This window comes from Aspergillus steynii, assembly GCF_002849105.1.
Source record: "Aspergillus steynii IBT 23096 chromosome Unknown P170scaffold_5, whole genome shotgun sequence".
Taxonomy (NCBI): Eukaryota; Fungi; Ascomycota; class Eurotiomycetes; order Eurotiales; family Aspergillaceae; genus Aspergillus; species Aspergillus steynii.
Window position 1 is genome coordinate 845,632 of NW_020194402.1, and position 25,298 is coordinate 870,929.

Here is a 25,298-nt window from a genome sequence, read left to right on the forward strand (position 1 = left end):
TTCATCGCGAGGCCTGGAACCCGCCGCCGGGCACTGATGGTTACACGCCGCCGGAAGAGGTGACACGGAATCCCAGAGAGTCGATGGAGCTCCAGAATCGGGAGGACGAAGTCAAGCATGTACGCGGCGCGCCACCTTCGCCACGACGTAAGGGTGATTCGATCGGAATGGACGAATGCGCCATGGTTGCATTGCACATAAAGCATGTTTGGCAGTAGAATTCGCAGCTTTATTGATTATTTTATTTTATTTCTTATTTTTATTTTTATTTTTTTTTTTTTTTGAATTACCTCTTGAAGTTGTTTTATTTTTTTCTTTTTTCCTTCGTTCTTTTGGAGTCTATCTCTCCTTCTTTTCTTCAAGTTGTTAATCTACTCTGTATTACTATGGGATATTCGACCAACAGGAAATAACGATCCTGCCCGAGCGGTGCGACGGTGGTACAGACGGCGGTGCCTGGCACGATCGGCAATCTGCGCTGGAAGGTGGGGATTCCGTCGGGTCGAGATCTTCATTCCAGGTTTGTTCGTGAAAGGGAAAGAAATCATGGGTCTGGATGACCACTGGCACGGGAGATTGTGTAGACTCTAAACTGTAACAAGGCCAACCGGCCGTGTACCTTAATTCAGAGGGTCAGCGGTAGTGAGGAAGGGCCAGGAAGTTAAAGAAGTTAAAGAAAGCCTGGTGCAGGACGAGTGATGACCGCATGACACGTCGCCGATGCATGCCAGCCGGGCGGCATGTCGATGGTTCTGCGCCCAACGCCAAAGGTGATATCAGGTCGAGACATGCCAATTGGTGTTCCATTGGGCATCGGCAGTCGACGGGGGCCGGTTTTCAGGGTTTCTACCGACTAGGACTTTTTCTTTGAGGCCGCAGACAAGGGGAGTGGCCCGGATCCAGGCCATCTTGCCGTGGTGGTAACCAGAGCGAACCAGGATGCATGATGAATGAATGAATGAATCCATCAAATGCCAGGGATCCACCACTTTCCCCGCTGCCCCGGCGGCCCCGTCGTCGCGAATCCAGCGAACTAGCAGCGCTGCAGTCCCCTGATTGGCCCGTCTGCTTCCGACAGACTGTCGCATGTCCCTCTCGTTTTCTCCATCGCTCACCGTTCCTCTGGCGCTTGTTTTTCTGGATTTTGCTTTTTTCTTTTCCGTTCTTTTCCCTCTGCCTTCTCTTCCTCTTTCTCTCCACATCTCTCCTCCCTGCTCTCTTGGGGATTGTCGCATCTTCATCTTCTCCAATCTCGCCCTCTTCCGCCAAAATCCGTCTCCCACTCCACATCCTGGACCGTCGCCTGGGATTCCCGTCAGTCGGAGTCGTGTTTGTCGCCGGGTGATTGTTGTCAAAACTAGCTGCTGCTGCCGCCCACTTGCGACCTGAACTTCCACCGCCATTTCGTGATATTTTTTTTTTCTCCCCCCCTCTGACGCCCGAACGAAATCGCCAGATTTTTTTATGCTCGATCCAATATTCAGCAACCGAAATCCGCCCACCCAAGATGATGATGAATTACCACAAATACCCACCTCATCCTGTGTATCATCCTCATCCCTCTCTGCTGGGCACATCGCACGACCCTCGTATTGCTCCGCCGCCGCCGCGTCCGTACGGGGCTGCTCCTCCCCCTCCGGCTCGAAGCTACCTGGATCCATACAGTCGCGGTGAAATTAAGATGCCGCGACCGTCGGCCGCTTACCACTACCCCCAGCCCTCGTCGATGCCCGCCACTTCGATGTCCTACGCCCCCCAGACCGTGTATGCGCCATTTCGACCGGAGAGCAGCGGGTATCACGTATCACAGACCGGTCGTGGTACGGCGAAGCGGCCCAGTATGGAGGCGGAAATAAAGCAGCCTAATAATCGTCAGAGCTATAACCATAGTCATAATTTTAATCCGCACAATGGCCAGGAGCGTCGTATGGTGTACCGCGAAGGTAGGACTGACTGGATTTTCTTTTCCCTGGCATCCCTGCTTTCTGTTCTCGCGCCTGTTGTCGTTTCGTCTGGACTGTCATATCCCTGCATCCGTGTGATTTACTGCCTGTTTTCTTTCCCTTGTCCTATATCCCCATCATCTTGGAGATCCTGCGGTCGATCATCGTTGTCGCGCATCGACGATAGATGAAATGAGACCCTGCGAAGGCCGGTCTCTCGGGCATTGTCTGAGCTGCCTCCATTACATCAAGGTACCCGAACTTTGTTGCCCAGGGATCGCCGGCCAATCACGGGTCTTCCGCCGGCCGCGTTTGTGGCGCCTGATCGACTTCCAGCCCAGGCGACCTCGGGAGCGCTAGGCCTGTCCTGGCCTAGCGCGCTGTCTCAGGGCGTCTTTGCCTAGACGGGCCTAGCGCCGGCCGAGCTCTTCCAGGCCCAGAGTCACGGGTTCTGCCCCGGTCAGGCGCGGACTTCTTCGCATCAGCAGTAGCATCATATCACCTTCTCCCCTTTCCTGCTTTCCTCCTCTCCCCATCCCCCTTCTGGCCCCGCCGTGGTCATTTCTGTGGTCGCCGTCTTGTCTTTTCGTCCTCTTATACATGCGACATGAACCCTCCCCAGTCGCATGACCAGGGTCGTCGGAGATCCTTGGGCAGCAGCGGCAGTCCCGTGTTTCCTGGTGAGTTGCCAGGCGTTCGTCGTCGGCTCCTGGCGCGCTTCCCAGCGTGATCCGGATGGATGGCCCACATCAACACAGCAGTCTGCCTTTTGTGCCCTACGCTGATTTCTTTTCCCCGCTACCTGGCTTTCTTTGTTCGCTGGCCGTTGAATTTTTCCGTTTTGTTTTGGTCTTCCGTCGCAATTATTTTTTCTGTTTTTCTGCCTCGCCTTCAAGAAATCCCGCTAACCTCAACGAAAATCTCTCGTGAACAGGTCCTCAAGATCAATCCTCCACACAGTCTATGGGCAATCGTCGAATGCCGCCGCCGTCGCCGCCACAACATTACCCGTCACGAGGTCAATCGGGATCTACCTCATCCCTTTCCAACCCCTTCATGTCGCGTGAGCCTCCCAGCAACCCGGGTCATCATCGTCCTGGGAGCAGCATGTCGATATCCTCCATGCTAGGCTCGGACGCTGACCGACCTGCTCGGGATGTAGGCTCATCATCGTCCATATTTTCCCGGCTTCCAGTGTCCTCCGCTCCCTTCGGAAGCGCGCCTCCGCCGTCGGCCCCCAGCGCCATGTCGCCTCCCTCTGCCCCCGCTAGACCCTCCCCATTTGAATACGCACCCTTCCGGCGGTCCCAGACTCCGGAGAAGCCTTTTTCGAAAACGCAGTCGGGGCGACCGTATCGCTCCAGCTCCGGTGGGCTGTCTCAATCCTCCGCTCCTGAACAGTCCAAGTTTGGAGGACTGTCGCGCGTACCGCCGCCCGCATCCCAATTCCCGGACAAGCCGCATTCTACGCATCCGTCCCCCCAGATATCCTCCGCCGACCCTGCCTACGGAGAGACGCGTCGGTTGAGTTTCAGCGCGCCCGCCCCTCGCCCAAATAGCCAGCCCCAGCACCTCGACCCTCCCGCTCGCCCTGCCGGCTATAGTCCCCTGGCGCGATCCAGCGCAGCGCCCGGAGAAAGCTCGTTCACCACGGCACACCAGCGGTCAAGCTCGTATGTGGGCCATGAACAACCACACGGCCGTTATGGCGGCCTGTACGGGGATCGTCATTTGGAGGAACAAGCCCATCGGGATCGCGAACGAGCCATGGCACACGAAGCCGACTCCAAAGGAGGTCCTCCTCCACCGTCGGCACGATACAACGCGCATTACGGAGAGCGGGATCCTGCAGCCACCCGTCAGCAAGGTCTGTCCGCGTGGGATCTCGGTCGGTCTCAACCCCCGTCGCCGGAAAGCAAGCGGTTTTCGGCTGCCGAAACCGGGTCTGGGTTTGGGTTTGGCGCCATCCAGAATTACACCAAGTCCTTGGGCTCTCAGATGGGAGGCCCGCGACCTCCTTTGTCGATGCAGTCTCGCCAGAGCCAGCCCACGCCGCCCCCTCATGAGCAACACCAACATCAGCAACAGCACCAGTCTCAGCAGCAGCAACAGCCATACTTGAGTAAACTTCAAACCGAACATCGCGTCTTCACGTCCGCGCCTTCGGCAGGACCGTCGTCACTGATCCACTCAGCCTCATCCGATGAGCAGCGGCGGAAAGGAAGTGACGAGTTGCTCCAGCACCGATCTCTGCTTGGAGTCGGTCTAGATGCCAAACGCGGCGGCCGCGCCTCACCCTTGCCGCAAGCTGTGCAGGGTGCTCAGGCGCAGATCCTTGGACCTGCAGGGGAGGCAGGCATCAAGAGCGAGCTCGGTCGTGTTTTCTCCGGTATTGGAAGTGGTGTTGGCGGTGTCACTGCCACTACTAGCGGCAGTGGGCCATCCATCCCGATGGCTGCCAGTCCTTTCAAGCGTGACAGTCTTACTGGGCGATCGGTCAATAGCGAGGCTCCTACGGTGGATCCTAAACTTGCTCGTCCCCCATCTGCGAACGGAAAACGGTCCAGACGGTCCAGAGATGAAGAAGGCAGGGTGGACAGCGAAGCCGGCTCGGATCTGCGAGCAGGTCCTGGACGCGGTCGACGGAGTCGCCATCTCCACCATCATCACCATCAGTATGTTTTCCTCATTTTCCTTGGTTTTCATTTAGTTCCACAGAGCTAATTACTTATCATCTAGCCACCACCACCACCGCCATAAACCCGAAGAGGAGGCTGCTGCCGCCGCTCTTGGTGGCGCACACCGTCCCTTGTCGATGAACTTCCTTCATCGCACCTCGACCCCAGGCGAGAGCATTCCTACTGCTGGTGCACCTTTGGGACACCACCACCACCATCACCATCACCACCATCATCATGCTCCCCGCCCGTCGGCTTCCGCAGCTACGGCCGCCATCACTCCGATGCGCGAACCGCGCACCACGGTCAACATCGAGCCCGTGCTGGCAAGCGTTGCACATCTCCCGCGGCATCACCTCGGGTCGACCCTGTATGCCACCCGAATCGGCACCCCTACCGACAAGGCTACTCTCGAGAGCGCCAAATTCGGATATACCACCACGCCTCTTCCCCTTCCACGCTTCGATGGCAAGGAGAACTGTACATTTACCGTGCGAGTCCCGCGCTATCGCATCGACGCCAGCCACCGCGAAGAAATCTGCGCACGTCGTGCTCTCTGGGGCACCGGCGTGTACACGGATGACTCGGACCCGGTTGCGGCTGCGATTCACTCGGGATTTTTCCGTGGCGCCTGGGGCGACGACGTGGACGAGGACATGCTCGATCTCGAAATTCGCGAAGGCTACCAGCACACGCCGAAGACGGCGCAAGATGTCGGCCTTCCGGAGGGGGATCGACCTCGCATCCCCCCTCTGCCTCCGCCCGAGAAGGACCTGCACATCACCCTGCTAGTGCTACCGCGACTGGAGCGCTACGACAGCAGCGTGCTGTTTGGCATCCGGTCTCGCACGTGGGAAGGGTCGCACGACGGCATGAGCTTCAAAGTGCTGCGGGTGGAATGGGTGGACGAAGGCGTGGGTCGCGGCGAAGAGCGGGGCGGAGCGGCTCGGCGCAAGCGACTGCGTGGTCTGATGCAGAGCGGACGCATCTGCACCGGTCCGGGGTCCATCAAGATCGAGCAACTGCGCAATGGCGAGATTCCGCGGCGCAAGTCGAAGGCCATGGAGAGTACGGAGCAGCAGCCGTCCCCGGTGCAGCCCGTGTCTTGACCATGATCTATCTGAACAGTGTATGAGGGGGTGAACGCGCGAGGACATTTGCATTGGAAGGTTTAATCTCTTTACTATTTTTTTTCTATTTCTCTAATTTCTTTTGTCGTCTTCCCTATGTCTGTCTTAATTCCTACTCTGGCATGTTTCCAGTCGAGTCTGTGTCTCGATGGATTTTTGATTTCTTACGAGCGAGGCGTGGAGCTATTCTTATGTCTATTAATTTTGCCTGCAATACCATTCCTCCAATGAATGATTAATGGTGGATTTAAGCTTCAGATGACCATGACACGACGGCAGATGACATGGACGTCCGGATCAGCGGGACGGGTGAATGGAACCATGTCATCCGTTGGGTCGGATTTAGTCCAGAACCAATAGAATATGCAGGTCAGTTCGGGGGAGCGTGAAGGATGAGCGAGAACGGCGAAAGACAAGGACAACGGTTTCGACGTAGGACGGACTGCAGGCCATCCTGGGTTGTGGTCTGTGGATGCTGTGGATGCCGCGGATGCCTGAGGTGTGGGTGCCTCATGGCTCAGGTATCCGCAGCAGCTCCCCGCATTGGGGCAAGTCAGTCGGCCGGTCCAACTTCCAGGAAATGAGAGTCTGGCACGATGGCAGTACTAGTGCTGGATTCATATTTCATGGTCTCATAAAACCACCCATAGTCCGTCTCCTTTTGATCGTCCGAGCGTAGTGGATCGAGTCGAGTGACCGCAGTGAACCGAGGCCCAAACCTGGAGAGTGCAAGAGTGTGCGGGCGTATCGGTATTACCGCCTCCGCCATGCGGGGAACCCCCCAAAATGCCGCCAACCCACGGGACGCGTGACGATACCGAACCGGCGATCGGCTGCGACGGTCGGTTTCCCTCCAGCCGAGGTTCCTCTGCTTCTCCTGCTTCTTCTTCTTTCTCCCGTCCTTCATCTGCTCGCTCCTCGCCGGCTTTTCTTCTCTCCCATTCTTAACTTTTTAACCTCAAACTCTCCTCTTCTCCTATCCATCCTCTATCCCTCCTCCTTCTTTCTTTCCCATCGTTTCCGTTATACTCGAGAGGGATGTTCACAGCTTCTGCCCGAAGCCGTCTCTCCACTCTCTCGCGGCCTCGTCTCTCCCCGACTAACTCTCTTCTCGCTAGATCTGCTGCGGTACGTTCGGAATTGAGGATCTGGATAAGTCGGGTGTCAATGCTGATGATTATTAGGCTCCAATTATGGCCCCTAGTCGCAAGGCCTCGTCGGTCCCAGAGGGTGAGTTTCACATGTCACCGCCCGCATGTACTGGCTCTAACGCCGCTTTCTGTCAGGCTACAAGGAAGACCTCTCCAAGGGCAACCTGCTTCGTTTCGAAGACTCTCTCCCCCGTCTACCAGTCCCCAGCTTGGAAGAAACCGCTCGTCGCTACTTGAAGTCCGTTCACGCCCTGGTTTCGGACGCCGAGTATGAGCGCACCAAGAAGGCCGTGGAGGCTTTCGTGAAGCCCGGTGGTGAAGGCCAGTCGCTGCAGGAACGGCTGCTGGCCCGCGCCGCCGACCCCAAGACCAAGAACTGGCTCACCGAGTGGTGGAACCACGCCGCCTACCTGGGCTACCGCGACCCCGTCATTCCTTATGTCTCCTACTTCTACTCCTACCGGGATGACCGCGCCCGGCGCAACCCGGCCAAGCGCGCCGCATCTGTCGCGACCGCCGCCCTGGAGTTCAAGCGCCAGGTGGACGACGGCTCGCTGGAGCCGGAATACATGCGCAGCCAGCCCATGGCCATGAGCTCGTACGAGTACATGTTCAACTGCTGCCGTATCCCCGCCGACGGCGCGGATTACCCTCAGAAGTACGCCGCCAAGGACAACGAGCACATCGTGGTGGTGCGCAAGAACCAGTTCTTCAAGGTGCCTCTGGTGGTGAACGGCCAGAAGCTGAACGTGTCGGAGCTGGAGAAGCAGTTCGAGCGCATCTACCAGGTCGCGCAGCCGGCTCCGGCGGTCGGCACGCTGACCGTGGCGAACCGGGACCTCTGGACCGATGCTCGGAAGAAGCTGCTGGCGGCGCACCCGGCCAACGAGCAGGCCTTGCGCGACATCGAGTCCAGCGGGTTCGTCATCTGCCTCGACGATGCCAACCCCGTCACCCTGGAGGAGCGGGCGCATCAGTACTGGCACGGCGACGGCGCCAACCGCTGGTTCGACAAGCCCCTGCAGTTCATCATCAACGACAACGGCACCGCCGGCTTCATGGGCGAGCACAGCATGATGGACGGCAGCCCCACCCACCGTCTGAACGACCACCTCAACAACCTCATTTTCAACAACCGCATCGACCTGTCCGAGCAGTCGGTTCGCTCTGACCTGCCCGACCCCCGCCCCGTCAACTTCCACCTGAACAACGAAGTGCTGGACTCCATCGACGCCGCTACCAAGGAGCACCGCCAGCAGATCTCCTCGCACGAGCTGCGCGTGCAGGCCTACCAGGGCTACGGCAAGGGTCTCATCAAGAAGTTCAAGTGCAGCCCGGACGCCTACGTGCAGATGGTCATCCAGCTGGCCTACTTCAAGATGTACGGCAAGAACCGACCCACCTACGAGTCGGCCTCGACGCGTAAGTTCCAGGAGGGCCGCACCGAGACGATCCGCACCGTGTCGGACGACAGCGTGGCCTTCTGCAAGGCCATCTCCGACCCGGCGGTGTCGCGCGAGGAAACCGTGCGTCTCTTCCGATCGGCGCTGGCCGCCCACAGCAAGTACACCGCCGAGGCCAGCGACGGCCGCGGCGTCGACCGCCACCTCTTCGGTCTGAAGAAGCTGCTTCGCGAGGGCGAGAAGCTGCCCGCCATCTACGAGGACCCGGCCTTCGCCTACAGCGCCTCCTGGTACCTGTCGACCAGCCAGCTGAGCTCGGAGTTCTTCAACGGCTACGGATGGAGCCAGGTCATTGACGACGGATTCGGAATTGCCTACATGATCAACGAGAACAGGTACTTCCCCTCTCTCCATCCCTCTGCTTCCTAGGATAATTGCTAATCAGTTATAGCCTCAACTTCAACATCGTCTGCAAGCGCATCGGCGCCGAGCGCATGAGCTACTACTTGAACGAGGCCGCCTCGGACTTGCGGGACCTGCTCATGCCCGATCTGGCTGCCCAGTCCGAGAAGGCGAAGATGTAAGAATAAGATATGTAATAGAGCAGATAATTTACTTGATAGATTGAATTTACATTTTTGGCACTTTCTTCGTTTCTGTATTTTCTTTTCTTTTCTTTTCTTTTTTTTTTTTTTTTTTTTCCCTTGCCCCCTTTTCTCCCTTTTTCTTTTTCCGGCGTGGCCATGTCTCTCTCCCATTATGAAGCTGGGACAGTGCTGTTCTGAACTAAGCAACACTGTTACTATTTTGCATCTCTCTTGGAACCACGAACACGCCAACCTGGATGCTCTCCGTGAGTTCCACTGCGAACAGCCGTTCTGAACCACTGGTCGAAGATTCTGGTACAAGGTCGCACTGAGAAAACGAGAGACATGGTCCATCTGCGGACGTACGATCACACTCTCCAGTATACGGTATCATCGGCTCACCAGGCTCGACGTTCTGGAGAGCCACATATCCGCTGACACCCGGTAGGTACTACTTGCCTGGGTATTAAGAGAGCACGATCACATCGGTAAACATTGTACATACCAGCGTGGATCCCGTGTTCGGCTGAGACCTGGCTAGTAGATGATAATAGCGATGCGATGCGAATGGTGCCGTCTGTCGACTTTTCCCATAATCATCATCATCATCATCATGCTGTCCACGGCGATCATGATGGCGCAGGGGAGGAATTGGGCCGACTCAGCGCCGCTCTGCTCATCGCCACCGACAGGCAATCTTCTACGATCGAGTCAATCAAGGCCCGACACAGGGCGAATCACAGTCAATTTAGTCCACTCTCGCGAACTACTACAGACACCCCGAAGCTGGTACGAAGAAACCAGAGCAGGAAACACAGAGAATCGAGCGTCAGCAACCGCCCGTCTCGACCCAGCACCAGCGCAGCTCGGTCAAGCTCAAGCTGACCCTCTCTCGCTTATGCCCTACGCAGCAAGCATCCCAGGCAGCGTGCCGTTATTGTTCGCAAGACTCGCGTCATTGGCCGAAATAGCATCGCCAGGAGGACAAACCCCCTCGCCAGCGTCAGTGGCACAAACATTCAGCAGGCAGCAGCCCTGCGCCAGACACTTCTGCCCGGCCGGACAGTCCGCGTTGGTCGTGCAAACAGTCGCCCCGAAACAGTCTCCGCCGACGAAGCAGAACGAGTTGCCGTCCGGGTCGAGCCCGCAGGCGCAAGTCTGCTCCTCGAAGCAGGGGACGGGGTTGTAGTTTCCGCAGCTGCCGCCAACGCAGGGCCCAGGCGTCACGGTGACGGTGGTGGTGGTCGTCGCGGTGACGGGCACCGTCGAGATCGGGCTGGGCGCGGTGGTGGTGGTGGGTGGGATGCCGAGACAGGAGCAGGCGGCGCCGTAGACGCCGGGTTGCGTGCATTGCTGGGACAGGTAGGTTGGCACGGCGCTGGGGACGACGGTCACCTGGCGGGGGGTGATTTGGGCGGCGAGCGGTTGGCCTTCGGTGGTGGTGATGGTTACGGTGACGGTTTCGACGGTGGTGGTTACGGTGCTATGGGAAGGGTTGGGGTTAGAATGTCTGTCTGGGGAGTGGAAGAGGTCTTACGTGGTGGCAGGGGTCACGGTGGCGAGCTGGAAGCTCGAACAGTCGGACAGGCGACTGCTGAGCGGAGGATCATTCCCGTTGGTGATGTGGTTCATGCATGCCCTGGTCTGGCCGACGCAGTCGGGCTGCGCACCAGTGACCAGGATGAAGAAGGCAAAACACAGCAGAATGAGAATTCGGTGCATTGTGACAAGTCAATCAGTCAGATGGAGTGTGGTTCCTCACCTGTGAAGACCGACCTGGTTCGGGCTTTTTATATCTGGATCTGCATCTCCATCCGAACGCTCTTCATGCACCTGCGAAAAGGTCTGCTCGAGCCAGATCCCAGCTGGTCCGCGGAAAAACGAGCAGGTGATGCCCGCAAAGACGAACGCTGACTCCACTCGTTTCGCTAATCCGGCTTGCCGCGTGGTTTCGAACACTGGAGCTCGGACACGAGCTGGGATATCCCAGCCATCGAGGCTTTCTTTCTGCGATAGTTTCAACTTCGGATAGCAGCTGGCCTGTCAAAAGAACGAGCAGAACGAACTCTGCTTCAGCTGCCGCACTTTTCGTGTCAAGTGCAGGAACTGAACGACTGTGTGCTGGGTCTGGAGCGACCGAATAACACGATTGATGCTATACAAATGCATTTGCTTCTCATCCTAGGCTTCCCATACATCGACCAGGCATCGACATCTGTTGATCACCAGACGTCAGCCATATCGGTCGTGCTGACTGTAGTACAAGCTGGGGAAGTGGCTGGGCAGGTATTAGATTTGTCGGGGCGCATGGCCGACGACTGGGCGGGTGTTCGTGTAGTTCATGTTTGTATAGCGCCGAGAACACAGTTCCTTGGACATAGGACCGTCGTAAACCAGTCGACCAGGATGCACTCTGCTGAAGATATCAACGCCAGGCATCACCAACCTGGACTCAATAGTTGGCAAACGCAGTTCGCAAGCGCGTGGCCACCTGACGCATCCTGGTTGCAATTGAAATGTCAACTATGCTCCCAACCCGTATCAACCATCAAGGGATTGGTTTTCTTGAACTTCTCTATCCTTGTTGCTGCCGACTATCTGTTAACGCGTTACACTGCGAACCCTTCGAGGGCGATTTCGATCCAGACGGGCGCTGCTGGATGCTGTTCATCTGCTATCCGCGGCAGAACGCCGTCATTGAACTGTTGTGTAAAGCAACCAGTAAATCCATGCTGCGTCACCATGATTGCTTTTTCCTTTTCTCATATTAAGGGGTAGAAAATGAACGAGGGAGAAAGGTGTTGCCCTGGCATGTAGAATCCTTAACACGATGCCTTGCTAGCTCTATCTCGGCAGACCTGTGCGCGGAGTACTTCACGATATCTTCACCAGCAGGGGTCAATAGAAATGAACAGGAGATAACTCGTATCCAGACTGAAAATCATGGTTCACGTTGCACGCGCGGAGAAGATCGAGCTCAAGTATGAGTTTCCACAGTTAATGTACCGAGTTCAGGCACTTTTTGGAGGAAAGGGCCACCGCCTTGAGGCTGCTTCTGGTAACAGTTCTTCGCTCAGAGTCTCCATATATATACCATACAGATGCTCGTTCATCTCTCTCGCGGATTCCCATTGCGCATTTGGAATCCAACCACTGTCATCCGTACAAAGCTGGGCCTTGACAATATCCCGCAGATACACGCTGTCCTGGTAATATTGAACCTGTTCATCGTGCCTTTTAAGATCCTCTTCTGTGAATTCGAACGGACAGCTGCCTGGAAGCCCCAGGAGCTCCCAGTCTTGGAAGATTCGCACCAGAGAGCTTCTTAGCGGAACCAGGGAACCGTTTGAGAAAAGCTGACAACAGGTAAAGGGCTCCCACAGTCGTCGATCCAGCTTCATCGCGTCGTAGACAGGCTTGTTGTATGCAAGACAGGACATCTCATAGTACTTGGATTGTGTTGCTGATGTGTGCTCCTTGTTAGCCTTTTCCTTTTGGTCGGGATCTAGCTTGTCGTAATTGTCTGGTAAAGCGGGGAGCTCGGTTCCTGGGCTGTAGCCTTTCGGTGGCCGAATGAATTCAGGAAACTGTGCGTGTATAAATAATGGAGCGGCTTGGACTGACTGCCAATCAATCACGCCTTCAATTATGGTTGGATCGTCTGAGGACACGTAAATATTCCCCAGGTGCAAGTCAGTATGCCATATGCTTGAAGCCGCCCCATCTAGAATGCGTGGATCATGCGAAAGAACAGGTAGAATTAATAGCACTTTCTGTAGAAGACCATAGTACTCATTGACAGGCTGAATCTCGCTAAAATGATTGAGATGGCTCTGCACTCCATCCCTATTATCAGCGATCAGGGCTAATTCTCGGTTTGATTTAGAGAGCGCAAAGTCCAAGATTGAAGACCCTGAGCATTGTCAGAAATCAGAAAATTAAGTGAAGCGAGCCCATGAGACTCACACGGTCCAGCATTTGATTTAGATGAAGAAGTCTTCTGCGGCACAGCTCGACTGCACGAGGGTCCGATGCAAAATAAGCCAGTAGGGTCCAAGTCTGACGGAAGAGGATAATGATTGTATTCAGATGGCAGAAAATCCCGCAGAAAAAGGCTTCCGTATGCTGGTAATTTCATCCCCTCGAGCTCCTTCTCCATCTCCACAATTCCGTCGATTACTTTATAGCGCTGCAGGGTGTTCATCGTCTCCCATCTTTCAGCAAGTGCGACTCCGCGGACTTTTTCCATGATTATATACTCCGCGCCCACTAGGTTTTCCGGATCTGAGCTCCAAACATATACTTCTGGGACCGGAATCGATATATGAGATCGCACTACAAACAATGCCATAAGTATTTTGGTAAGGCAAAGCTGGTAGAGAGCATACAGAATTTTAAAGTCGCGACTTCAGACGCCGTGGTCAGAAACAGCATTCCGGCATTGGGACAGGGGATTTTCGCGACCACTTTATTGCCATCATTCATTGTGAGGAGGAAAGCCTTGTTGAAATTTCCTTCGAACTTGGCAATGTGCACACATTTTGTTTCGGGACTAAAGAGAGAGGCTGCTTGAGAACAAAGATTGTCAATGTTAAAATTCATAAAACGCTGCTGCTGTTCATGTTTGTCGTTTATCAGCCATCGGCCAGAGGTGTATCTAAACAGGTCGTTCTAATTGAGTGTGACAAGCTCTGTAATTTATCAATTATGAAACAGGTAGAACTAAAGCCAATCCTGAGAATGGATAGACAGACCGTGATTCTTCATTATCGGCTCATTGCTATGTACTGTCGTTCGGAGGGTACGCGTTAAATTCACGAAGGAACACCGCCCACCAGTCGACCCTGCGCGGGTAGGGCGATGGAACAAACGAAAGAGCGGCGACTTCAGCATTATCTATCGAACTGGACGGTTCTCCACACACCGTTCTGCTTGTTCTGATACCACCGATGGTGGACTCACTTTGTATGGGAAGTGGAGAAAGGGAGAGAGTCGGGAACGCCCAATTATGCCGGAAGGGTCACGCTGGAGCTAACCGCATATGGAAGTCTAACTATGAGAGCCCTATAAGTCGGTAATGGCCTCGTCAATTTATTCATATTGTTGAGGGGAAATAGATGGTCAGAGTAAGATTTGATAGTTGATTTACTACTCCATTACTCTCAATGGGCATTTGTAAATCCTCCTCAGCACGTATGGAAATGTCTTATTGAAGCAAGTAAACCCTTGACCGCTCCCCATCAAACGCCCTCAAACCACTTATGTTCCAACGCCTGACGCGCCGTAATCCGTTTCCCCGGCTCAAAACGTGTCATGGCACATACAAGGTCTTTAAAATCATCATCAACACCATTCCAGAACGCGAACGGTTCCCGGGGATTCTCCTGGTTGAATCCGTCCCGAGTCACTTCAAACACGCGGACCCACGGATTATCACCAAGATGCTTCAAGAGCCCATTGAGGTCATCTTCATCTGCAAAGTATGACATCTGGCGCTCGATGACGACGGCGAGGGGATCGACACTCTCCTCCAGCTCGTCTTCTCGGACTGCGAAAAGGATGCGCTTGTCGACGGCGCAGATGCACTAGGCAGCCAGTTACTAGCTGCGTTTGAGAATTATGGGAAGTGGAACCTACAACAAGAGCAAATGAGAAAATATCGGATGGTTTGTTGACAGGCCCTCGTGCGTGGGCTTCGGGGCTCCTCCACATCCAGTTGCCGGCCTGTTTCCCGACCATGTCGCACCCTGGGGGGATGTGAGCTGCGTCTTCTAGATCTCCGAGCTGTACTTGGTCAACAGTAATCTCATAGTTGCAGGTCTGCCAGTTAACCAAAATGTTGTCGGCTTTAATATCTACGAAGAGTCAGTTATTGTCTAGTATTCCAGGAAAGGAGCAGGAAAATACCGGTGTGAACGATATCCCGAGCATGGAGCTCAGCAAGCCCAGTAAGCGCCTTCTTGAGGATTCTCTTGGTTACCGCAAGGGGCAAGTCCTTCTGGGCAAGGGTCGAGAGATGGTCGGTGAAATGTTCGAAAACAAACATCGACTTGTGAGGAATAGTGTCCACAGAAAGGCGGACGTGGTTTGCATTGCCACGTAGGCGATTATTCACTTCTTGGAGGTCTTCAAAGTTGATGGGGTGTATGTACTTTAATATGAAGCTTTGGCCGTTCGCCCTGAAAAAGAGATGAGCATGTAAACATAGGGATCATTCGGTGTCCACTCACGAGGCACGATAGACTTGACGCAGGGGAGAAGGTTCCTCCTGTAAAACCTGGTCAATGGTGTAAGTGCGACCAGAGAGACCCGTATGCTGTGAAGACAGCATAGAGCTCCTTGACACCGTGCTGGTTTTGCGATGAAGCAGAAGTTTTGCCCCTGAGATTGATGTGCGCTGAAGAGGGCTTGAATATAGTGAGCCTTTGCAAAAGTGGCCCGATAGAAGAGCCTGAGACCGCAGTGCCGACATTGAAGGCAGAATCTGTGAGGATTGCAGGAAGTTCTCCGAGCTCACTTGAATCTTTGTCAACCTTGCATTAGTCAATCTTGGCGCTTAACGACTGGGGAGCTACCAAGGGGCTCTTTGCGCAACGGCGCCATGTCATCATGCGTATCTGCCAGTCATATGGAGTGATCAAATTACACTATGTGTAAAAAGGAAAAATGGGTAGTGGACACATTAAAGTGATTCGAAATCAATCACCAGGCGCCACGGTCGCCGCCAACAGCTTCGTAGCCATACTCTCCCCAAGGGCGTAAATGGAACTGGCATTTGTGATTTCCAGCGTACTGAAATCGACTCCAATCTTCATGCGCGCCCACGCCTTAATCTCCACGGCTGACAGGGAATCCAGTCCATACGCAACCAACGCTTTGCCGGGTTCAACCTCAATCTCCAGCCGCAAGACCTTCGTGACTTGGCTCGACAGCAATTCCACCACAGGCTTGATTACGGGTGTCGGATCTGCCCCGGGCTGGGAATGCTGGATTGACATTTTCAAAGCCCGGATCGCTTGATCATCTTCGCTGGCTGCGCTTCTTCCTTCACCCTCCAGGCCTTCTCCCGCGTCTCCGCCGCCGAATAGGTACCCAAACCTCGGGTCTCCGGCGAGATCTGACGACCCTACAGTCAAGGGATAGTTAATGCCCGTAACCAGTTGCGCCACACTCCCTGCATTGATTGGATCTCCACGTTTCTGTTGCAAGATGGAGTAAGTCAGTATCTCTCGCAATGCCCGCTCGTTGATGGGCGTCCATTGCCGAGTGTCGAAGCGGGATTCTAATTCGGTCCCAACCTCGGCCATGTAGCCTACGTCTTTAATAGCGCCGAGGTCCACGGTGTTGGCGGCGAGACCTAAGCCCTGGCGATAGCTGGCGAAGGAGTCGAGGAAGGTGTTGCCGGCCGCGTAGTTGGCCTGTCCTTTGTTGCCGATTACTCCGGATACACTGGAGAGCATGGTAAAGAAATCGAGCGGCCGGGAATGGGGTGGCTGTACTTCTTGCGAGGCGCAGTGAAGGTTCCAGGTTCCGTGGAACTTGGCCGCAATCGCGTCGTGGTATTCCTTGACAGTCATGGATTCGTAGGGTTTATCCTGGTCGTGGAAGATAGAACGGGATTCTTTGTCAGTCTATTGTGCTCAATGTGAATCGGGAAAGATAAAAGCGTGATGGGACATACACGCAAAACCATGGCCCCTTGGATCAGCCCGGCAATTGGGGGTGCAGCCGACTTGAATAGCTGCCGCACAAAGTCATAATCCACCACGTCGCCTCGCGCATCCACGACCGTAGCGCCCCAGGCGGCGCAGTTGTGTACAATGCGGGCCGACGCCTCGTCGGCGAGGCCACTGCGGCTGCATACAATCATGTGCCGGGCTCCATGCCGCGCGAGATAGATGGCCAGGCTGCCACAAAGGCCTTTGAGCCCCCCGACGATGAGGTAGGACAGGTCAGGGTGTAGTTGCAGCTTCCGTAAAGCTGGTCGGATGGGCAGATGCACATCTGGTGCGTCTCCGTTGGTAATGACGACCTTGCCGATGTGCTGGCCGCGACGGATGTAAGCCAGGGCGGCAGGGACGGCGTCGAAGCCGAAGGTGGTGATGGGATGAATGGGACCAATATGGCCGTTCTCAACCAGTGTGAAGATCTCACGTAGCACTCGTGCGGACTCTTCGCTTGTTGAATGGTTCGTGTAGGACAAGTCAATGGCCCGGAAAGAGCAGTTCCGATCGAACGGCTCCATCGCCAGGGAGCTGCCCCCCACAATATCGCGCTTGCCGATCTCTACCATCGTTCCCCCGTCGGCGCAAAGTCTCCAGGATGCGTCGAGAAGCTCGCCGGTGAGAGAATTGAGGATAACATCGACGCCCCGGCTGTTGGTAGCGAGGCGAATATCTTCGGCGAAGCGGCTGTCATGCGATGAGAAAATGTGACCGTGAGGGATGTCGAATGTAGTGGACAAGAATTCGCGCTTCTCGTCTGTACCAACCGTGGCGAATATCTAGATCATTGACGGCGTCAGCCTGTAGATCGACCAGGGGGGTTGGGTTAACTGACCTCGGCCTGTCGAAACCGGGCCAGCTGAATAGCGGCGAGACCAACGCCACCGGTAGCGGAGTGAATCAGGACAGACTAGTTGGAATGGATTGTCAATGATGTTCTGTTTCGATAGGGGGAGAAAAACATACCTGGCCCTTTCGCAAGTTGGCCAGATCAACCAACCCGACGTATGCGGTCATACAGACCAGCGGGATGGTGGCGGCATCTTCAAAGCTCAACCAGTCTGGGATGCGATGCACAAGACCAACAGCTACACGCACGCGATTGGCATATGTACCTTTGGTCACGACTGCCACACGATCTCCAGCCTGGATGGGGCTCGACGAAGGGCCAACTCGACGAACCACGCCGGCACATTCGCAACCAATGGTGAATTCGTTTTCGGGCACGATGCCCATGATGGTGGCCACATCCTAACCAACGTCAGCACTGGCCGACTATTCATTGTAATGAGATCTGAAACAGGGAGACGCACCTTGAAGTTCACTCCCACAGTCTTCACCTCCACCTCAACAAGGCCGGCGTCTAGCTCGGGCTCCACCAGCTCCTCCTCGCACCAAGACAGATCAAGCGTACCGACCCGATCCCCGTGAATACGCACCTGCACGTCCGTTTCATGCAGGCCACGAATGACGGGGTCAGTCCCCTCGGTCTCGGCCCGGCGGAAGGCATTGATCTGTGCATCCGGCATTAGTCGCTGGGTGTAAAGAATGCCATCTCGCTCGGCATATTCGGTCTCGACGACCGCCTCGCCACCGTGCGTCGTCTCACGCTGCACCTGCCGCAAGACCTGCTCGATTGCCCAATCAGTCGCAGGAGACATGGAGGACTCGACATCCAACACCGTGAGCTTGGCAGTTGGGTCCTCACGCCGAGCAACTCGGAATAACCCGACGGCAAAGGCGCGATCCGGGTCAGTGACGCGGTCATGCTGCGCGCCCTTGGTTACCCAAACAAGGGGCAAACCGAAGCTCACGAGAGACTTCAATATGGTCCACTGTTCTTCGTTGAGGTAGGGGAGGAGTGGCATGGACAGTTCGTCCAGAACCATCACCACAGTCCGGGACGTCGATAGTTCGACGGGCCATAGAGCCTTGTAGCGCGAAGTGATCTTCCAGCCGGTCGCCTCCAGCGCAGCCTGACACGAAGGTGCTAGGCGAGGCGTGGTCTCGTTGAAGCTATAAAGAACCAGATGCCAGCCACGGGGACTCTGTGCCCCCGCTGTCAACCCCCGGCCCAAAAATGACAAAACGTCGCCGTCGACCGCCCAATCCACCTCGATGAGGGACTGGAAGAGTCCAGCTCCCGCCGGGCCGAGTCTACGAAGGGTCTGGTCGTTCGAGAATGGGCGCAGCTTGATCCTGGGGTCTAGAGAGATCACGGAGCTAGCTGGGGTCACCCCCGATGCTGAGCCGGCCGCCTCCGAGCTGGAGCTGCTTGAGAGAGTCGGTTTCTCAGAGGGGGAGCCATCGATACGCGGCTGCTCGGGGATGGTTGTAAAGGGGCTCCCTGTCATAGGTGGACTGCCTGCCATCAGCAGTGTGCACGCATCCTCGACCAGCAGCGGCATTAGGCTCTTCACAACCTGTTCTACCGTCTCCGTGGTGCGCGCCCCCTTTATAATAGCGAGGCCATATAGGGCATCCGTGTCCAATCCCAGACCCTCGCGGTCTAGCATGACCAAGTGAAACGAGGTCTGCCGTCGATTCTCATACTGGGTCTGCGCGGTAACCAGCGTCTTGGTATCCACGAATAGGAGATCATACCCCGTATACGCGGCGTGGGTGGCCGCGAGATCTCCGCCGGACTCGAACCAGACACTCGAAGTATCCTCTACCTCCAAATTCACCTCCAGCACTCGAAGTGTCGGGCTGCGGTGAGAGGCCAGGTTCAGGATAGTGGCAATCCTGTGTCCTGAGTGACTGAGACACCTCAACTGCTCTTGCGTCAGCAAAGAGATGTCCGGCTGCCAAACAACCTGGTGCAGGGTATGGGGACCGGGTTGTGGGCCTGCATCCAGCTTTGCGATGTGAAGGCCATGGGTGCGCATAAACAGGGCTCCGGTTTGCGGGTCATGCAGTCGAACATTCGCAAAGTAGCTTTGTAGTTGATCCCTACGGCCGCGCTCGTTGAAGACAGCTTCAGCTACGACCAATCCCTCATTCAGGGTCGCAGATATCGGGTTGATTACGACCTCGTCCAGCAGAGAGGGAACCACCATGTTACGGATCTTGCTGCGCTCGCCAGCAACCAGAGCAGGGGTAGCGCTCTGGAAGCATGCATCTAGCACCGCCGGATGAAGAGGATAATAGGACTGAGGATCCCATCGAGACGGAGGGGGGGCCAGAGACAGCCGCGCACGACTGACCCGCTGTCCACTGGTCGCCTCGACAGACTGAATGTTCTGGAATGCCGGGCCAAAGGTCATGCCGATTTCCCGCTGTGCCTTGTACCACAGTTGCGCGGAGGAGGGATGTTGCAATGGGCCAAGCTCAGCCGCATTGGCCATCTCGACCACGGGATCTTGGACGCGCACACGGCCGACGCAATGCTGCATTTGCGTACCGTCAACTTCGCTAGCAACGCAGAACTCGTGCCAGACATGGCTCCCTGGCACAGGGATCAGCGACAGGAGCACTGAAGATGGCCGGTCGGGCCGGAGGATCAGGGCGCGCTGGAATCGCACACTGCGGAACTGAAAGCCCAGCTGGCTCGGAGAGGTCACAGCCGGCTGCTGATCGGAGGCGTGCTTCTGGTACATCGCCTCGAGACCCATGGCAATGAAGCCCGCCGCTGGCATCAGAATGTCGGCTCCCATGGCGTGATCGCGCAGCCATGGCACGTCCGCCAAATCCAGACGCTTGCGCCACGAAGGAGCCTGCCAGGGGCTTCCGAGGACTTTGCTACCGATCAGGTCGTGCGTCTTGTAGGACTTGAAGCGCCAGTCGAGGCTGGAGGCGTTCTCATACCAGTATTTGATTGAGTGGTTCCAACGGTAATTGGGCAGGTCGATGACGGTACGCACCGGACTGTCCGTGTAGGCATTCACTGTGGTGAAATCAATGGGCACGCCGAAATTGAACAAGCGGCCGGCGACGTCGAAGATAGCGATTATAGGATCAGCTCCACGAGCCCACGCAGACGTGTACGTGATATCCGTAGCGCCGGGAAGTGTCTTGAGCACCTGGGAGACGGGACCCGCAAGGGCACCCGCTGGCCCAATCTCAATCAAAATGTCTGGTTTGCGGGTGTCTGATACTAGCGCTGTGAGGGCCTCGCTGAAGCGCACCGGGGAGGTCATATTTGTTTTCCAGTATAAACCATCCGCGGCGGTGGTCATCGCAGCGCCAGTGACTGAGGAGAACATGGGCACGGCTGGAGAGGCAGCTGGAGTTGCAGCAGGGTGGAACGACGGCTCTTCATCCAGCAGCTCATTGTATTTTGCTGCTATGTCTGACATCAGACCAGAATGATAGGCCAGATCAACCTGCAGAAGACGAGCGAAGTGACCGACCACTCTAATCTCGTCGGCCAAGGGTTCTAGGGCTTTCCGATGCCCAGAGATGGTGACACTCGTCGGGCTGTTAAAACAGGCAATCCATACTTCGCCGGAGTATTTGTCCAGGAAGGCCTGCACCGTGTCAGGGCCTAGCCCGACGGCCAACATTTCCGCCTCTTCCTGAGTCTCTCGATTTACAGCCGCCTTGCCTCGGTAGAAGGCGGCCTTGATGGCATCCGCACGCGACATGAGCCCGGCGACGTATGCGGCAGCGATTTCACCGGAGGAGTGACCGACGACACTAGTCGGGACAATTCCCCAGGAATCGAAGACCTCCAGCAAGGCCAGTTGCAGGGCCGTCACGATTGGCTGAGAGAAGGCCGGCTGGCGAAGGTGCTCTGCGTTGCGTGACTCTGTAAGCTCCGCCCGCAAGGACCAAGCTGGCGGATGCGATAGACTCTGCAAAACCTGGTCCAGCTCCTCCACAATAGCCAGTGCGCACGGGAAATGCTGGAGAAGAGCCGCACCCATCTCGGGCCACTGCGCCCCCTGGCCGGTGAAGACAAATGCCAATCGTGGCGCCTTGGGGGCGCGTTTGCCAATGACAAAATCAGTCGCCCGAAGCCCCGTCGTCGAGTGGGCCGTTATGTAGGCGCGGTGCCAAAAGCGCGAGCGGCGCTCCGACAGGGTATACGCGAGGTCTGGTAAGCTCACTTGAGTCCGAGGGTCCAGCAGATGGGTGCAAAGGGCATCAATACTGGCCTGTAGCGATACGGTGTCGTTGGCAGACAATACTAGGGTATACGGGCGGGCAGTGACCGAATCTTCAGCATTGATGAGATCAGCATCGAAGTCATAATCATCATTCGCGAGCCTTGAGGAGACGTGGGCAGTTGGTCCATCGTGCTTTGGGGCTTGCTCGATCACTGCATTGGAGCCACCGTACCCGAAGGAGTTGACACTGGCCCGCCGCAGGACGCCTGGCTGATCGGGCCAGGGAATAGCGGTTCGCGAGGCGCGGACTCTGTTGCGCATAAAATCGACTAATGACCGGTCAGTGACCCAGTAACAGGGTGGAGGTATTCAAGTCCTAGATGGGACCGATAGACTGACTTTTAGGGTTGGGGCTCATCAAACTCGGAGTGCCGGGAAGGAAGCCGCGTTCAATCGACAGGACAGCTTTGAGGACGCCAGAGCTGCCAGCCGCCGGCTCTGAGTGGCCCAGGTTGGCCTTGATGGATCCAAGAATGAGCGGCGTCTCGGGATCGCGAGTGGCTGCAAAGACCGAACCCACTCCGTTCACCTCTGTAGGGTCTCCCGCAGGAGTCCCGGTGCCGTGGCACTCGAGATAGGCCGTGTCGTTGAAGTTGGCGATACCCGCGCTGTCGTAGGCTTTTCGGATAGCACTTGCTTGTGCTTCGGAACTGGGACTAGCCAACCCGTTGGTTCGTCCATTACTAGGTACCAGGCAATGTGTCAGAGAATTTCAGAAGAGTTACAGACGACTATCCTAGAGAACATACCTGGTCGACGCCGTGCCCCGAACCACGGCCCGTATAGGGTCTCCATCGCGCATTGCATCCGTAAGTCGCTTGATAATGATAGCGCTAACCGCCTCCGACTTGATGTAGCCGTCGGCAGTAGCATCAAATGTGTGGCAGAGGCCGGTCGGTGAATGGGCTTGGCCCAAACTTCCCATGTCCTGGACATGCTCCGGGTTGAGATACAGATTGCTGGTGGCCACGACCGCCGTTTCGGCCTCGCCGTTGTGTAAGGCTCGCACTGCCAGGTGGAGGCCAACCATGCTGCTGGAGCAGGCAGTGTCTATTGTCACACTCGGCCCTTTTACGTTTAGGAAATAACTGAGACGATTGGCCATACTGGCCCTACCAATGCCGAGGATATGGTTGCTAGCGCGATCAAGGGGGTCTCGGTTCTGGATTTCCGCATAGTCTGCGGGGCCATGGCTCAGTGGCAGTTAATGGTAGGACTGGACCAGGAGTAGTAGTAAACAGAAGCATATAGCCAACTTACCAGTCGCGAACGAGGCCACAAAGCAAGCCACCGATGCTCCGTCGAGCCTTTCCAGCGTAAGGCCCGAATTCTCCAGCCCTTCATAAACAACCTCCATCATCTGTCTCTGATTCGGGTCCATGGACACCGCGTCTGCCCCGGAAATTTCAAAGAACGAAGCATCAAAGTCGGCCGGGTCGACGTCGCGCAGGAACATGCCCCCCGGAGGCCGCATCGTGCCTGGCTTGAGAGACCCGTCATAGTGTGTCTCGCACGTAAAGCGCGAATCCGGCACTTCTCGCGAGGCAATGTCACCTTTCTCTAGGAACTCCCAGAGCTGGTTAGTGTTGTTGATCCCGCCGGGCAATCGGCAGGCAAGACCAACAATCGCAATCGGTTCTTGAGCTTGGCGAGGTGCCATTCTCATAGCAATACCAACGGTAGTAGGTACTTCACATAGATCATTTGAGGCAACAGTCCAGAGGTTTGACCCTTTATGGCAGATGAGCTTCTTTCCATCATCTCATGCCTCGCCTCGCCTCGCCAAGGATGTCATGGATCTGCGTCTGCTACCGGCTTCGGCAGGTATGAACTATTGAAATCACTCCATACAAACCTAATTCAGTGGATTCCGCGTCATTGATTAAGAATGGTGGGTTTGAACCAAACATTTGCGCAACGTTAATCTTTGACAACGTTTCTAATCGTCAGCATCATGGTTTGGAATAGGCCTTGGTGGCGGAAAGGCGCAATCACCTGGGATGCCCTTGCCCTCTATATTCTCGAATCTTGATTCGATCTTTCTCCACGCTCACCACCTCTCTATCACCCTTAATGTCCTCAGAGAGATACCAGTCGGTCGAGTTCAAGACCATCGACGGCATCACCCTTCGAGGGTGGTGGTATACCGTACCCGGTCCGTCCCCAGCCATTGTGATGACACATGGAGTATGTCTGTATCACATATCTCTGCCATGAAGACCGAGATGATTAAGGCACAATTTCTAGTGGAATTGCGTAAAGAACATGCTCTTACCGGATGTCGCCGAGAGGTTCCAATATCTAGGATACAACGTTCTCCTCTACGATGCACGAACCGTCGGAGCCAGCGATGGTGAGCCCCGAAATCAACCCAGTCCATACCAGATGGCCGAAGATATCTCCGGTGCGTTTGCTCCCGTTATTGCTCCCTCGTCCCCGTCATCCATCTGATATTTGAGTATACAAAACCGGCTCTAGACGCTGTCAGCTATGTCTCCTCTCTGCCCTCCGTGTCCACCGACCAAATCATTCTCTGGGGCATGTCCTACGGTGCGTCCGTCAGCGCCTGCGCTGCAGCCGTAGACCGCCGCCCCAAAGCCCTCGTCATGATATGCCCGGTGTTCAGCTACGTCCGAGGCGACCGGCGCGAGCGCGCCTTTGCCCAGCTCATGCGTGACCGCAGTTCCCAGCTTCAGGGCAATCCGCCAATGTCACTGCAGCCGTTCAACGCCCGAGGCGACAATCTCATCGGAATGGCCGGCGCTGGGGGTCCGGGGGGGTTGGAGGCCGCGCAGCTCATGCAGACGGCCGAGGAGCGCGGCTATCCGGCGTTTCGAAGCCGCATCACCCTGCAGGCCTACCACAAACTAGCCTTGTTTCGGCCCAAGGAGATCATGGCTGGTATTGAGGGTGTGCCCGTGTTAATGGTGATTCCCGAATGTGATGATATTTCCAGCCCCGACGAGCAGCAGGCTGCGTTCGACCTCATAAAAGGCACGCCAAAACGGGTGTATGTGGCCGGAGGTATGGGTCATTTGTCCATTCTGACGGCCAAAGGATCAGAAGTCGTGATGCAGGTCACGCTAGACTTTGTAAAGGCAGCTCTGGAGGGGAAGATCACATAATGCTGCATTTCCGGAACCCGGATGGATCGAGTTGATAGAATACTTGAATTCACATGGTCCGTTTGTTCCCACAAAGACCAGATAACGCCTGTGGATGAATTATGCAGAAATATGATGGAGTCGATGGACTCCCTCGAGCTGTTAGATAGTTGCAAATGGCCAAGCCCTGACGAGAACTCAGCCCTTTCGGCGCATGTGGGTCACAGGATAGGCTAACCCAGATCCGGCCGACCTCATAGTATATAATCATTCTTATCTCAAAAGTCATGGTTGCTTTGAAGTGTGAGCTTTTCTATTCACCACCAGCAAATTCCATTCCATCTCCACAGCGAACAACTAACTTCTCTATTCGTTCTATCACTATTAATCAGGTATCAGCGAAGACCCCTTGCTCTACCACCAAAGCTCCTCTAACCCACCACCGCCACCCACCCCCGATCCTGGGT

General features: G+C 55.7%; 9 protein-coding genes across 9 annotated transcripts; 5 read left to right on the top strand and 4 right to left on the bottom strand.

Moving 5' to 3' along the window:
- Positions 1 to 292: 292 nt before the first annotated feature.
- P170DRAFT_465341 (uncharacterized protein) lies at positions 293 to 2,110 on the bottom strand. The gene has a single exon (XM_024852316.1). It carries the CDS (start codon positions 1,659 to 1,661, stop codon positions 777 to 779), a length of 885 nt encoding a protein of 294 aa, XP_024703072.1. The 5' UTR covers positions 1,662 to 2,110; the 3' UTR covers positions 293 to 776.
- P170DRAFT_437509 (uncharacterized protein) lies at positions 1,699 to 2,390 on the top strand. Its single transcript, XM_024849382.1, has 2 exons — positions 1,699 to 1,862; positions 1,955 to 2,390. The coding sequence occupies exons 1-2, from the start codon at positions 1,727 to 1,729 to the stop codon at positions 2,128 to 2,130; spliced, it is 312 nt and encodes a 103-aa protein (XP_024703073.1). The 5' UTR covers positions 1,699 to 1,726; the 3' UTR covers positions 2,131 to 2,390.
- Positions 2,391 to 3,142: 752 nt separating this feature from the next.
- Positions 3,143 to 5,985, top strand: P170DRAFT_437511 (uncharacterized protein). Its single transcript, XM_024849383.1, has 2 exons — positions 3,143 to 4,618; positions 4,683 to 5,985. The coding sequence occupies exons 1-2, from the start codon at positions 3,189 to 3,191 to the stop codon at positions 5,728 to 5,730; spliced, it is 2,478 nt and encodes an 825-aa protein (XP_024703074.1). The 5' UTR covers positions 3,143 to 3,188; the 3' UTR covers positions 5,731 to 5,985.
- A 342-nt stretch (positions 5,986 to 6,327) lies between these two features.
- On the top strand, positions 6,328 to 8,954 carry P170DRAFT_410072 (carnitine O-acetyltransferase CAT2). Its single transcript, XM_024846829.1, has 4 exons — positions 6,328 to 6,879; positions 6,936 to 6,981; positions 7,038 to 8,700; positions 8,757 to 8,954. The coding sequence occupies exons 1-4, from the start codon at positions 6,790 to 6,792 to the stop codon at positions 8,887 to 8,889; spliced, it is 1,932 nt and encodes a 643-aa protein (XP_024703075.1). The 5' UTR covers positions 6,328 to 6,789; the 3' UTR covers positions 8,890 to 8,954.
- Positions 8,955 to 9,481: 527 nt separating this feature from the next.
- On the top strand, positions 9,482 to 10,191 carry P170DRAFT_437513 (uncharacterized protein). Its single transcript, XM_024849384.1, has one exon. The coding sequence runs from the start codon at positions 9,527 to 9,529 to the stop codon at positions 10,079 to 10,081; it is 555 nt and encodes a 184-aa protein (XP_024703076.1). The 5' UTR covers positions 9,482 to 9,526; the 3' UTR covers positions 10,082 to 10,191.
- A 1,712-nt stretch (positions 10,192 to 11,903) lies between these two features.
- On the bottom strand, positions 11,904 to 13,785 carry P170DRAFT_447674 (uncharacterized protein; the record flags this gene model as incomplete). Its single annotated transcript, XM_024850902.1, has 4 exons — positions 11,904 to 12,805; positions 12,859 to 13,181; positions 13,307 to 13,563; positions 13,681 to 13,785. The coding sequence occupies 4 exons, from the start codon at positions 13,783 to 13,785 to the stop codon at positions 11,904 to 11,906; spliced, it is 1,587 nt and encodes a 528-aa protein (XP_024703077.1).
- A 278-nt stretch (positions 13,786 to 14,063) lies between these two features.
- Positions 14,064 to 15,355, bottom strand: P170DRAFT_410076 (kinase-like protein). Its single transcript, XM_024846830.1, has 4 exons — positions 15,123 to 15,355; positions 14,800 to 15,071; positions 14,530 to 14,747; positions 14,064 to 14,477 (listed from the first exon to the last, which is right to left on the bottom strand). Exons 1-4 carry the CDS (start codon positions 15,221 to 15,223, stop codon positions 14,133 to 14,135), a joined length of 936 nt encoding a protein of 311 aa, XP_024703078.1. The 5' UTR covers positions 15,224 to 15,355; the 3' UTR covers positions 14,064 to 14,132.
- Positions 15,356 to 15,590: 235 nt separating this feature from the next.
- On the bottom strand, positions 15,591 to 23,387 carry P170DRAFT_410081 (polyketide synthase 2; the record flags this gene model as incomplete). The annotated part of the gene is made up of 8 exons (XM_024846831.1): positions 15,591 to 16,487; positions 16,574 to 17,395; positions 17,452 to 17,526; positions 17,583 to 17,867; positions 17,930 to 21,996; positions 22,067 to 22,410; positions 22,477 to 22,906; positions 22,988 to 23,387. The coding sequence occupies 8 exons, from the start codon at positions 23,385 to 23,387 to the stop codon at positions 15,591 to 15,593; spliced, it is 7,320 nt and encodes a 2,439-aa protein (XP_024703079.1).
- Positions 23,388 to 23,797: 410 nt separating this feature from the next.
- Positions 23,798 to 24,865, top strand: fma-AT (acetyltransferase fmaC; the record flags this gene model as incomplete). Its single annotated transcript, XM_024846832.1, has 3 exons — positions 23,798 to 23,914; positions 23,975 to 24,131; positions 24,206 to 24,865. 3 exons carry the CDS (start codon positions 23,801 to 23,803, stop codon positions 24,850 to 24,852), a joined length of 918 nt encoding a protein of 305 aa, XP_024703080.1. The 3' UTR covers positions 24,853 to 24,865.
- Between the last annotated feature and the right edge of the window lie 433 nt (positions 24,866 to 25,298).

Excerpts from the sequence above, each read along its gene's own strand:
- P170DRAFT_437511 (XM_024849383.1), top strand. The coding sequence starts at position 3,189 with ATGTCGCCTCCCTCTGCCCCCGCTAGACCCTCCCCATTTGAATACGCA. Across the intron at positions 4,619-4,682 it reads CTCCACCATCATCACCATCA|CCACCACCACCACCGCCATA; the intron begins GTATGTTTTCCT and ends CTTATCATCTAG.
- P170DRAFT_465341 (XM_024852316.1), bottom strand. The coding sequence starts at position 1,661 with ATGGATCCAGGTAGCTTCGAGCCGGAGGGGGAGGAGCAGCCCCGTACG.
- P170DRAFT_437509 (XM_024849382.1), top strand. The coding sequence starts at position 1,727 with ATGCCCGCCACTTCGATGTCCTACGCCCCCCAGACCGTGTATGCGCCA. Across the intron at positions 1,863-1,954 it reads GGAGGCGGAAATAAAGCAGC|TGGATTTTCTTTTCCCTGGC; the intron begins CTAATAATCGTC and ends GGTAGGACTGAC.
- P170DRAFT_410076 (XM_024846830.1), bottom strand. The coding sequence starts at position 15,223 with ATGCTGTCTTCACAGCATACGGGTCTCTCTGGTCGCACTTACACCATT. Across the intron at positions 15,072-15,122 it reads CGTCAAGTCTATCGTGCCTC|GGCGAACGGCCAAAGCTTCA; the intron begins GTGAGTGGACAC and ends TCTCTTTTTCAG. Across the intron at positions 14,748-14,799 it reads TCGGGATATCGTTCACACCG|ATATTAAAGCCGACAACATT; the intron begins GTATTTTCCTGC and ends GACTCTTCGTAG.
- P170DRAFT_410072 (XM_024846829.1), top strand. The coding sequence starts at position 6,790 with ATGTTCACAGCTTCTGCCCGAAGCCGTCTCTCCACTCTCTCGCGGCCT. Across the intron at positions 6,880-6,935 it reads TTCTCGCTAGATCTGCTGCG|GCTCCAATTATGGCCCCTAG; the intron begins GTACGTTCGGAA and ends GATGATTATTAG. Across the intron at positions 6,982-7,037 it reads GGCCTCGTCGGTCCCAGAGG|GCTACAAGGAAGACCTCTCC; the intron begins GTGAGTTTCACA and ends GCTTTCTGTCAG.
- P170DRAFT_437513 (XM_024849384.1), top strand. The coding sequence starts at position 9,527 with ATGGCGCAGGGGAGGAATTGGGCCGACTCAGCGCCGCTCTGCTCATCG.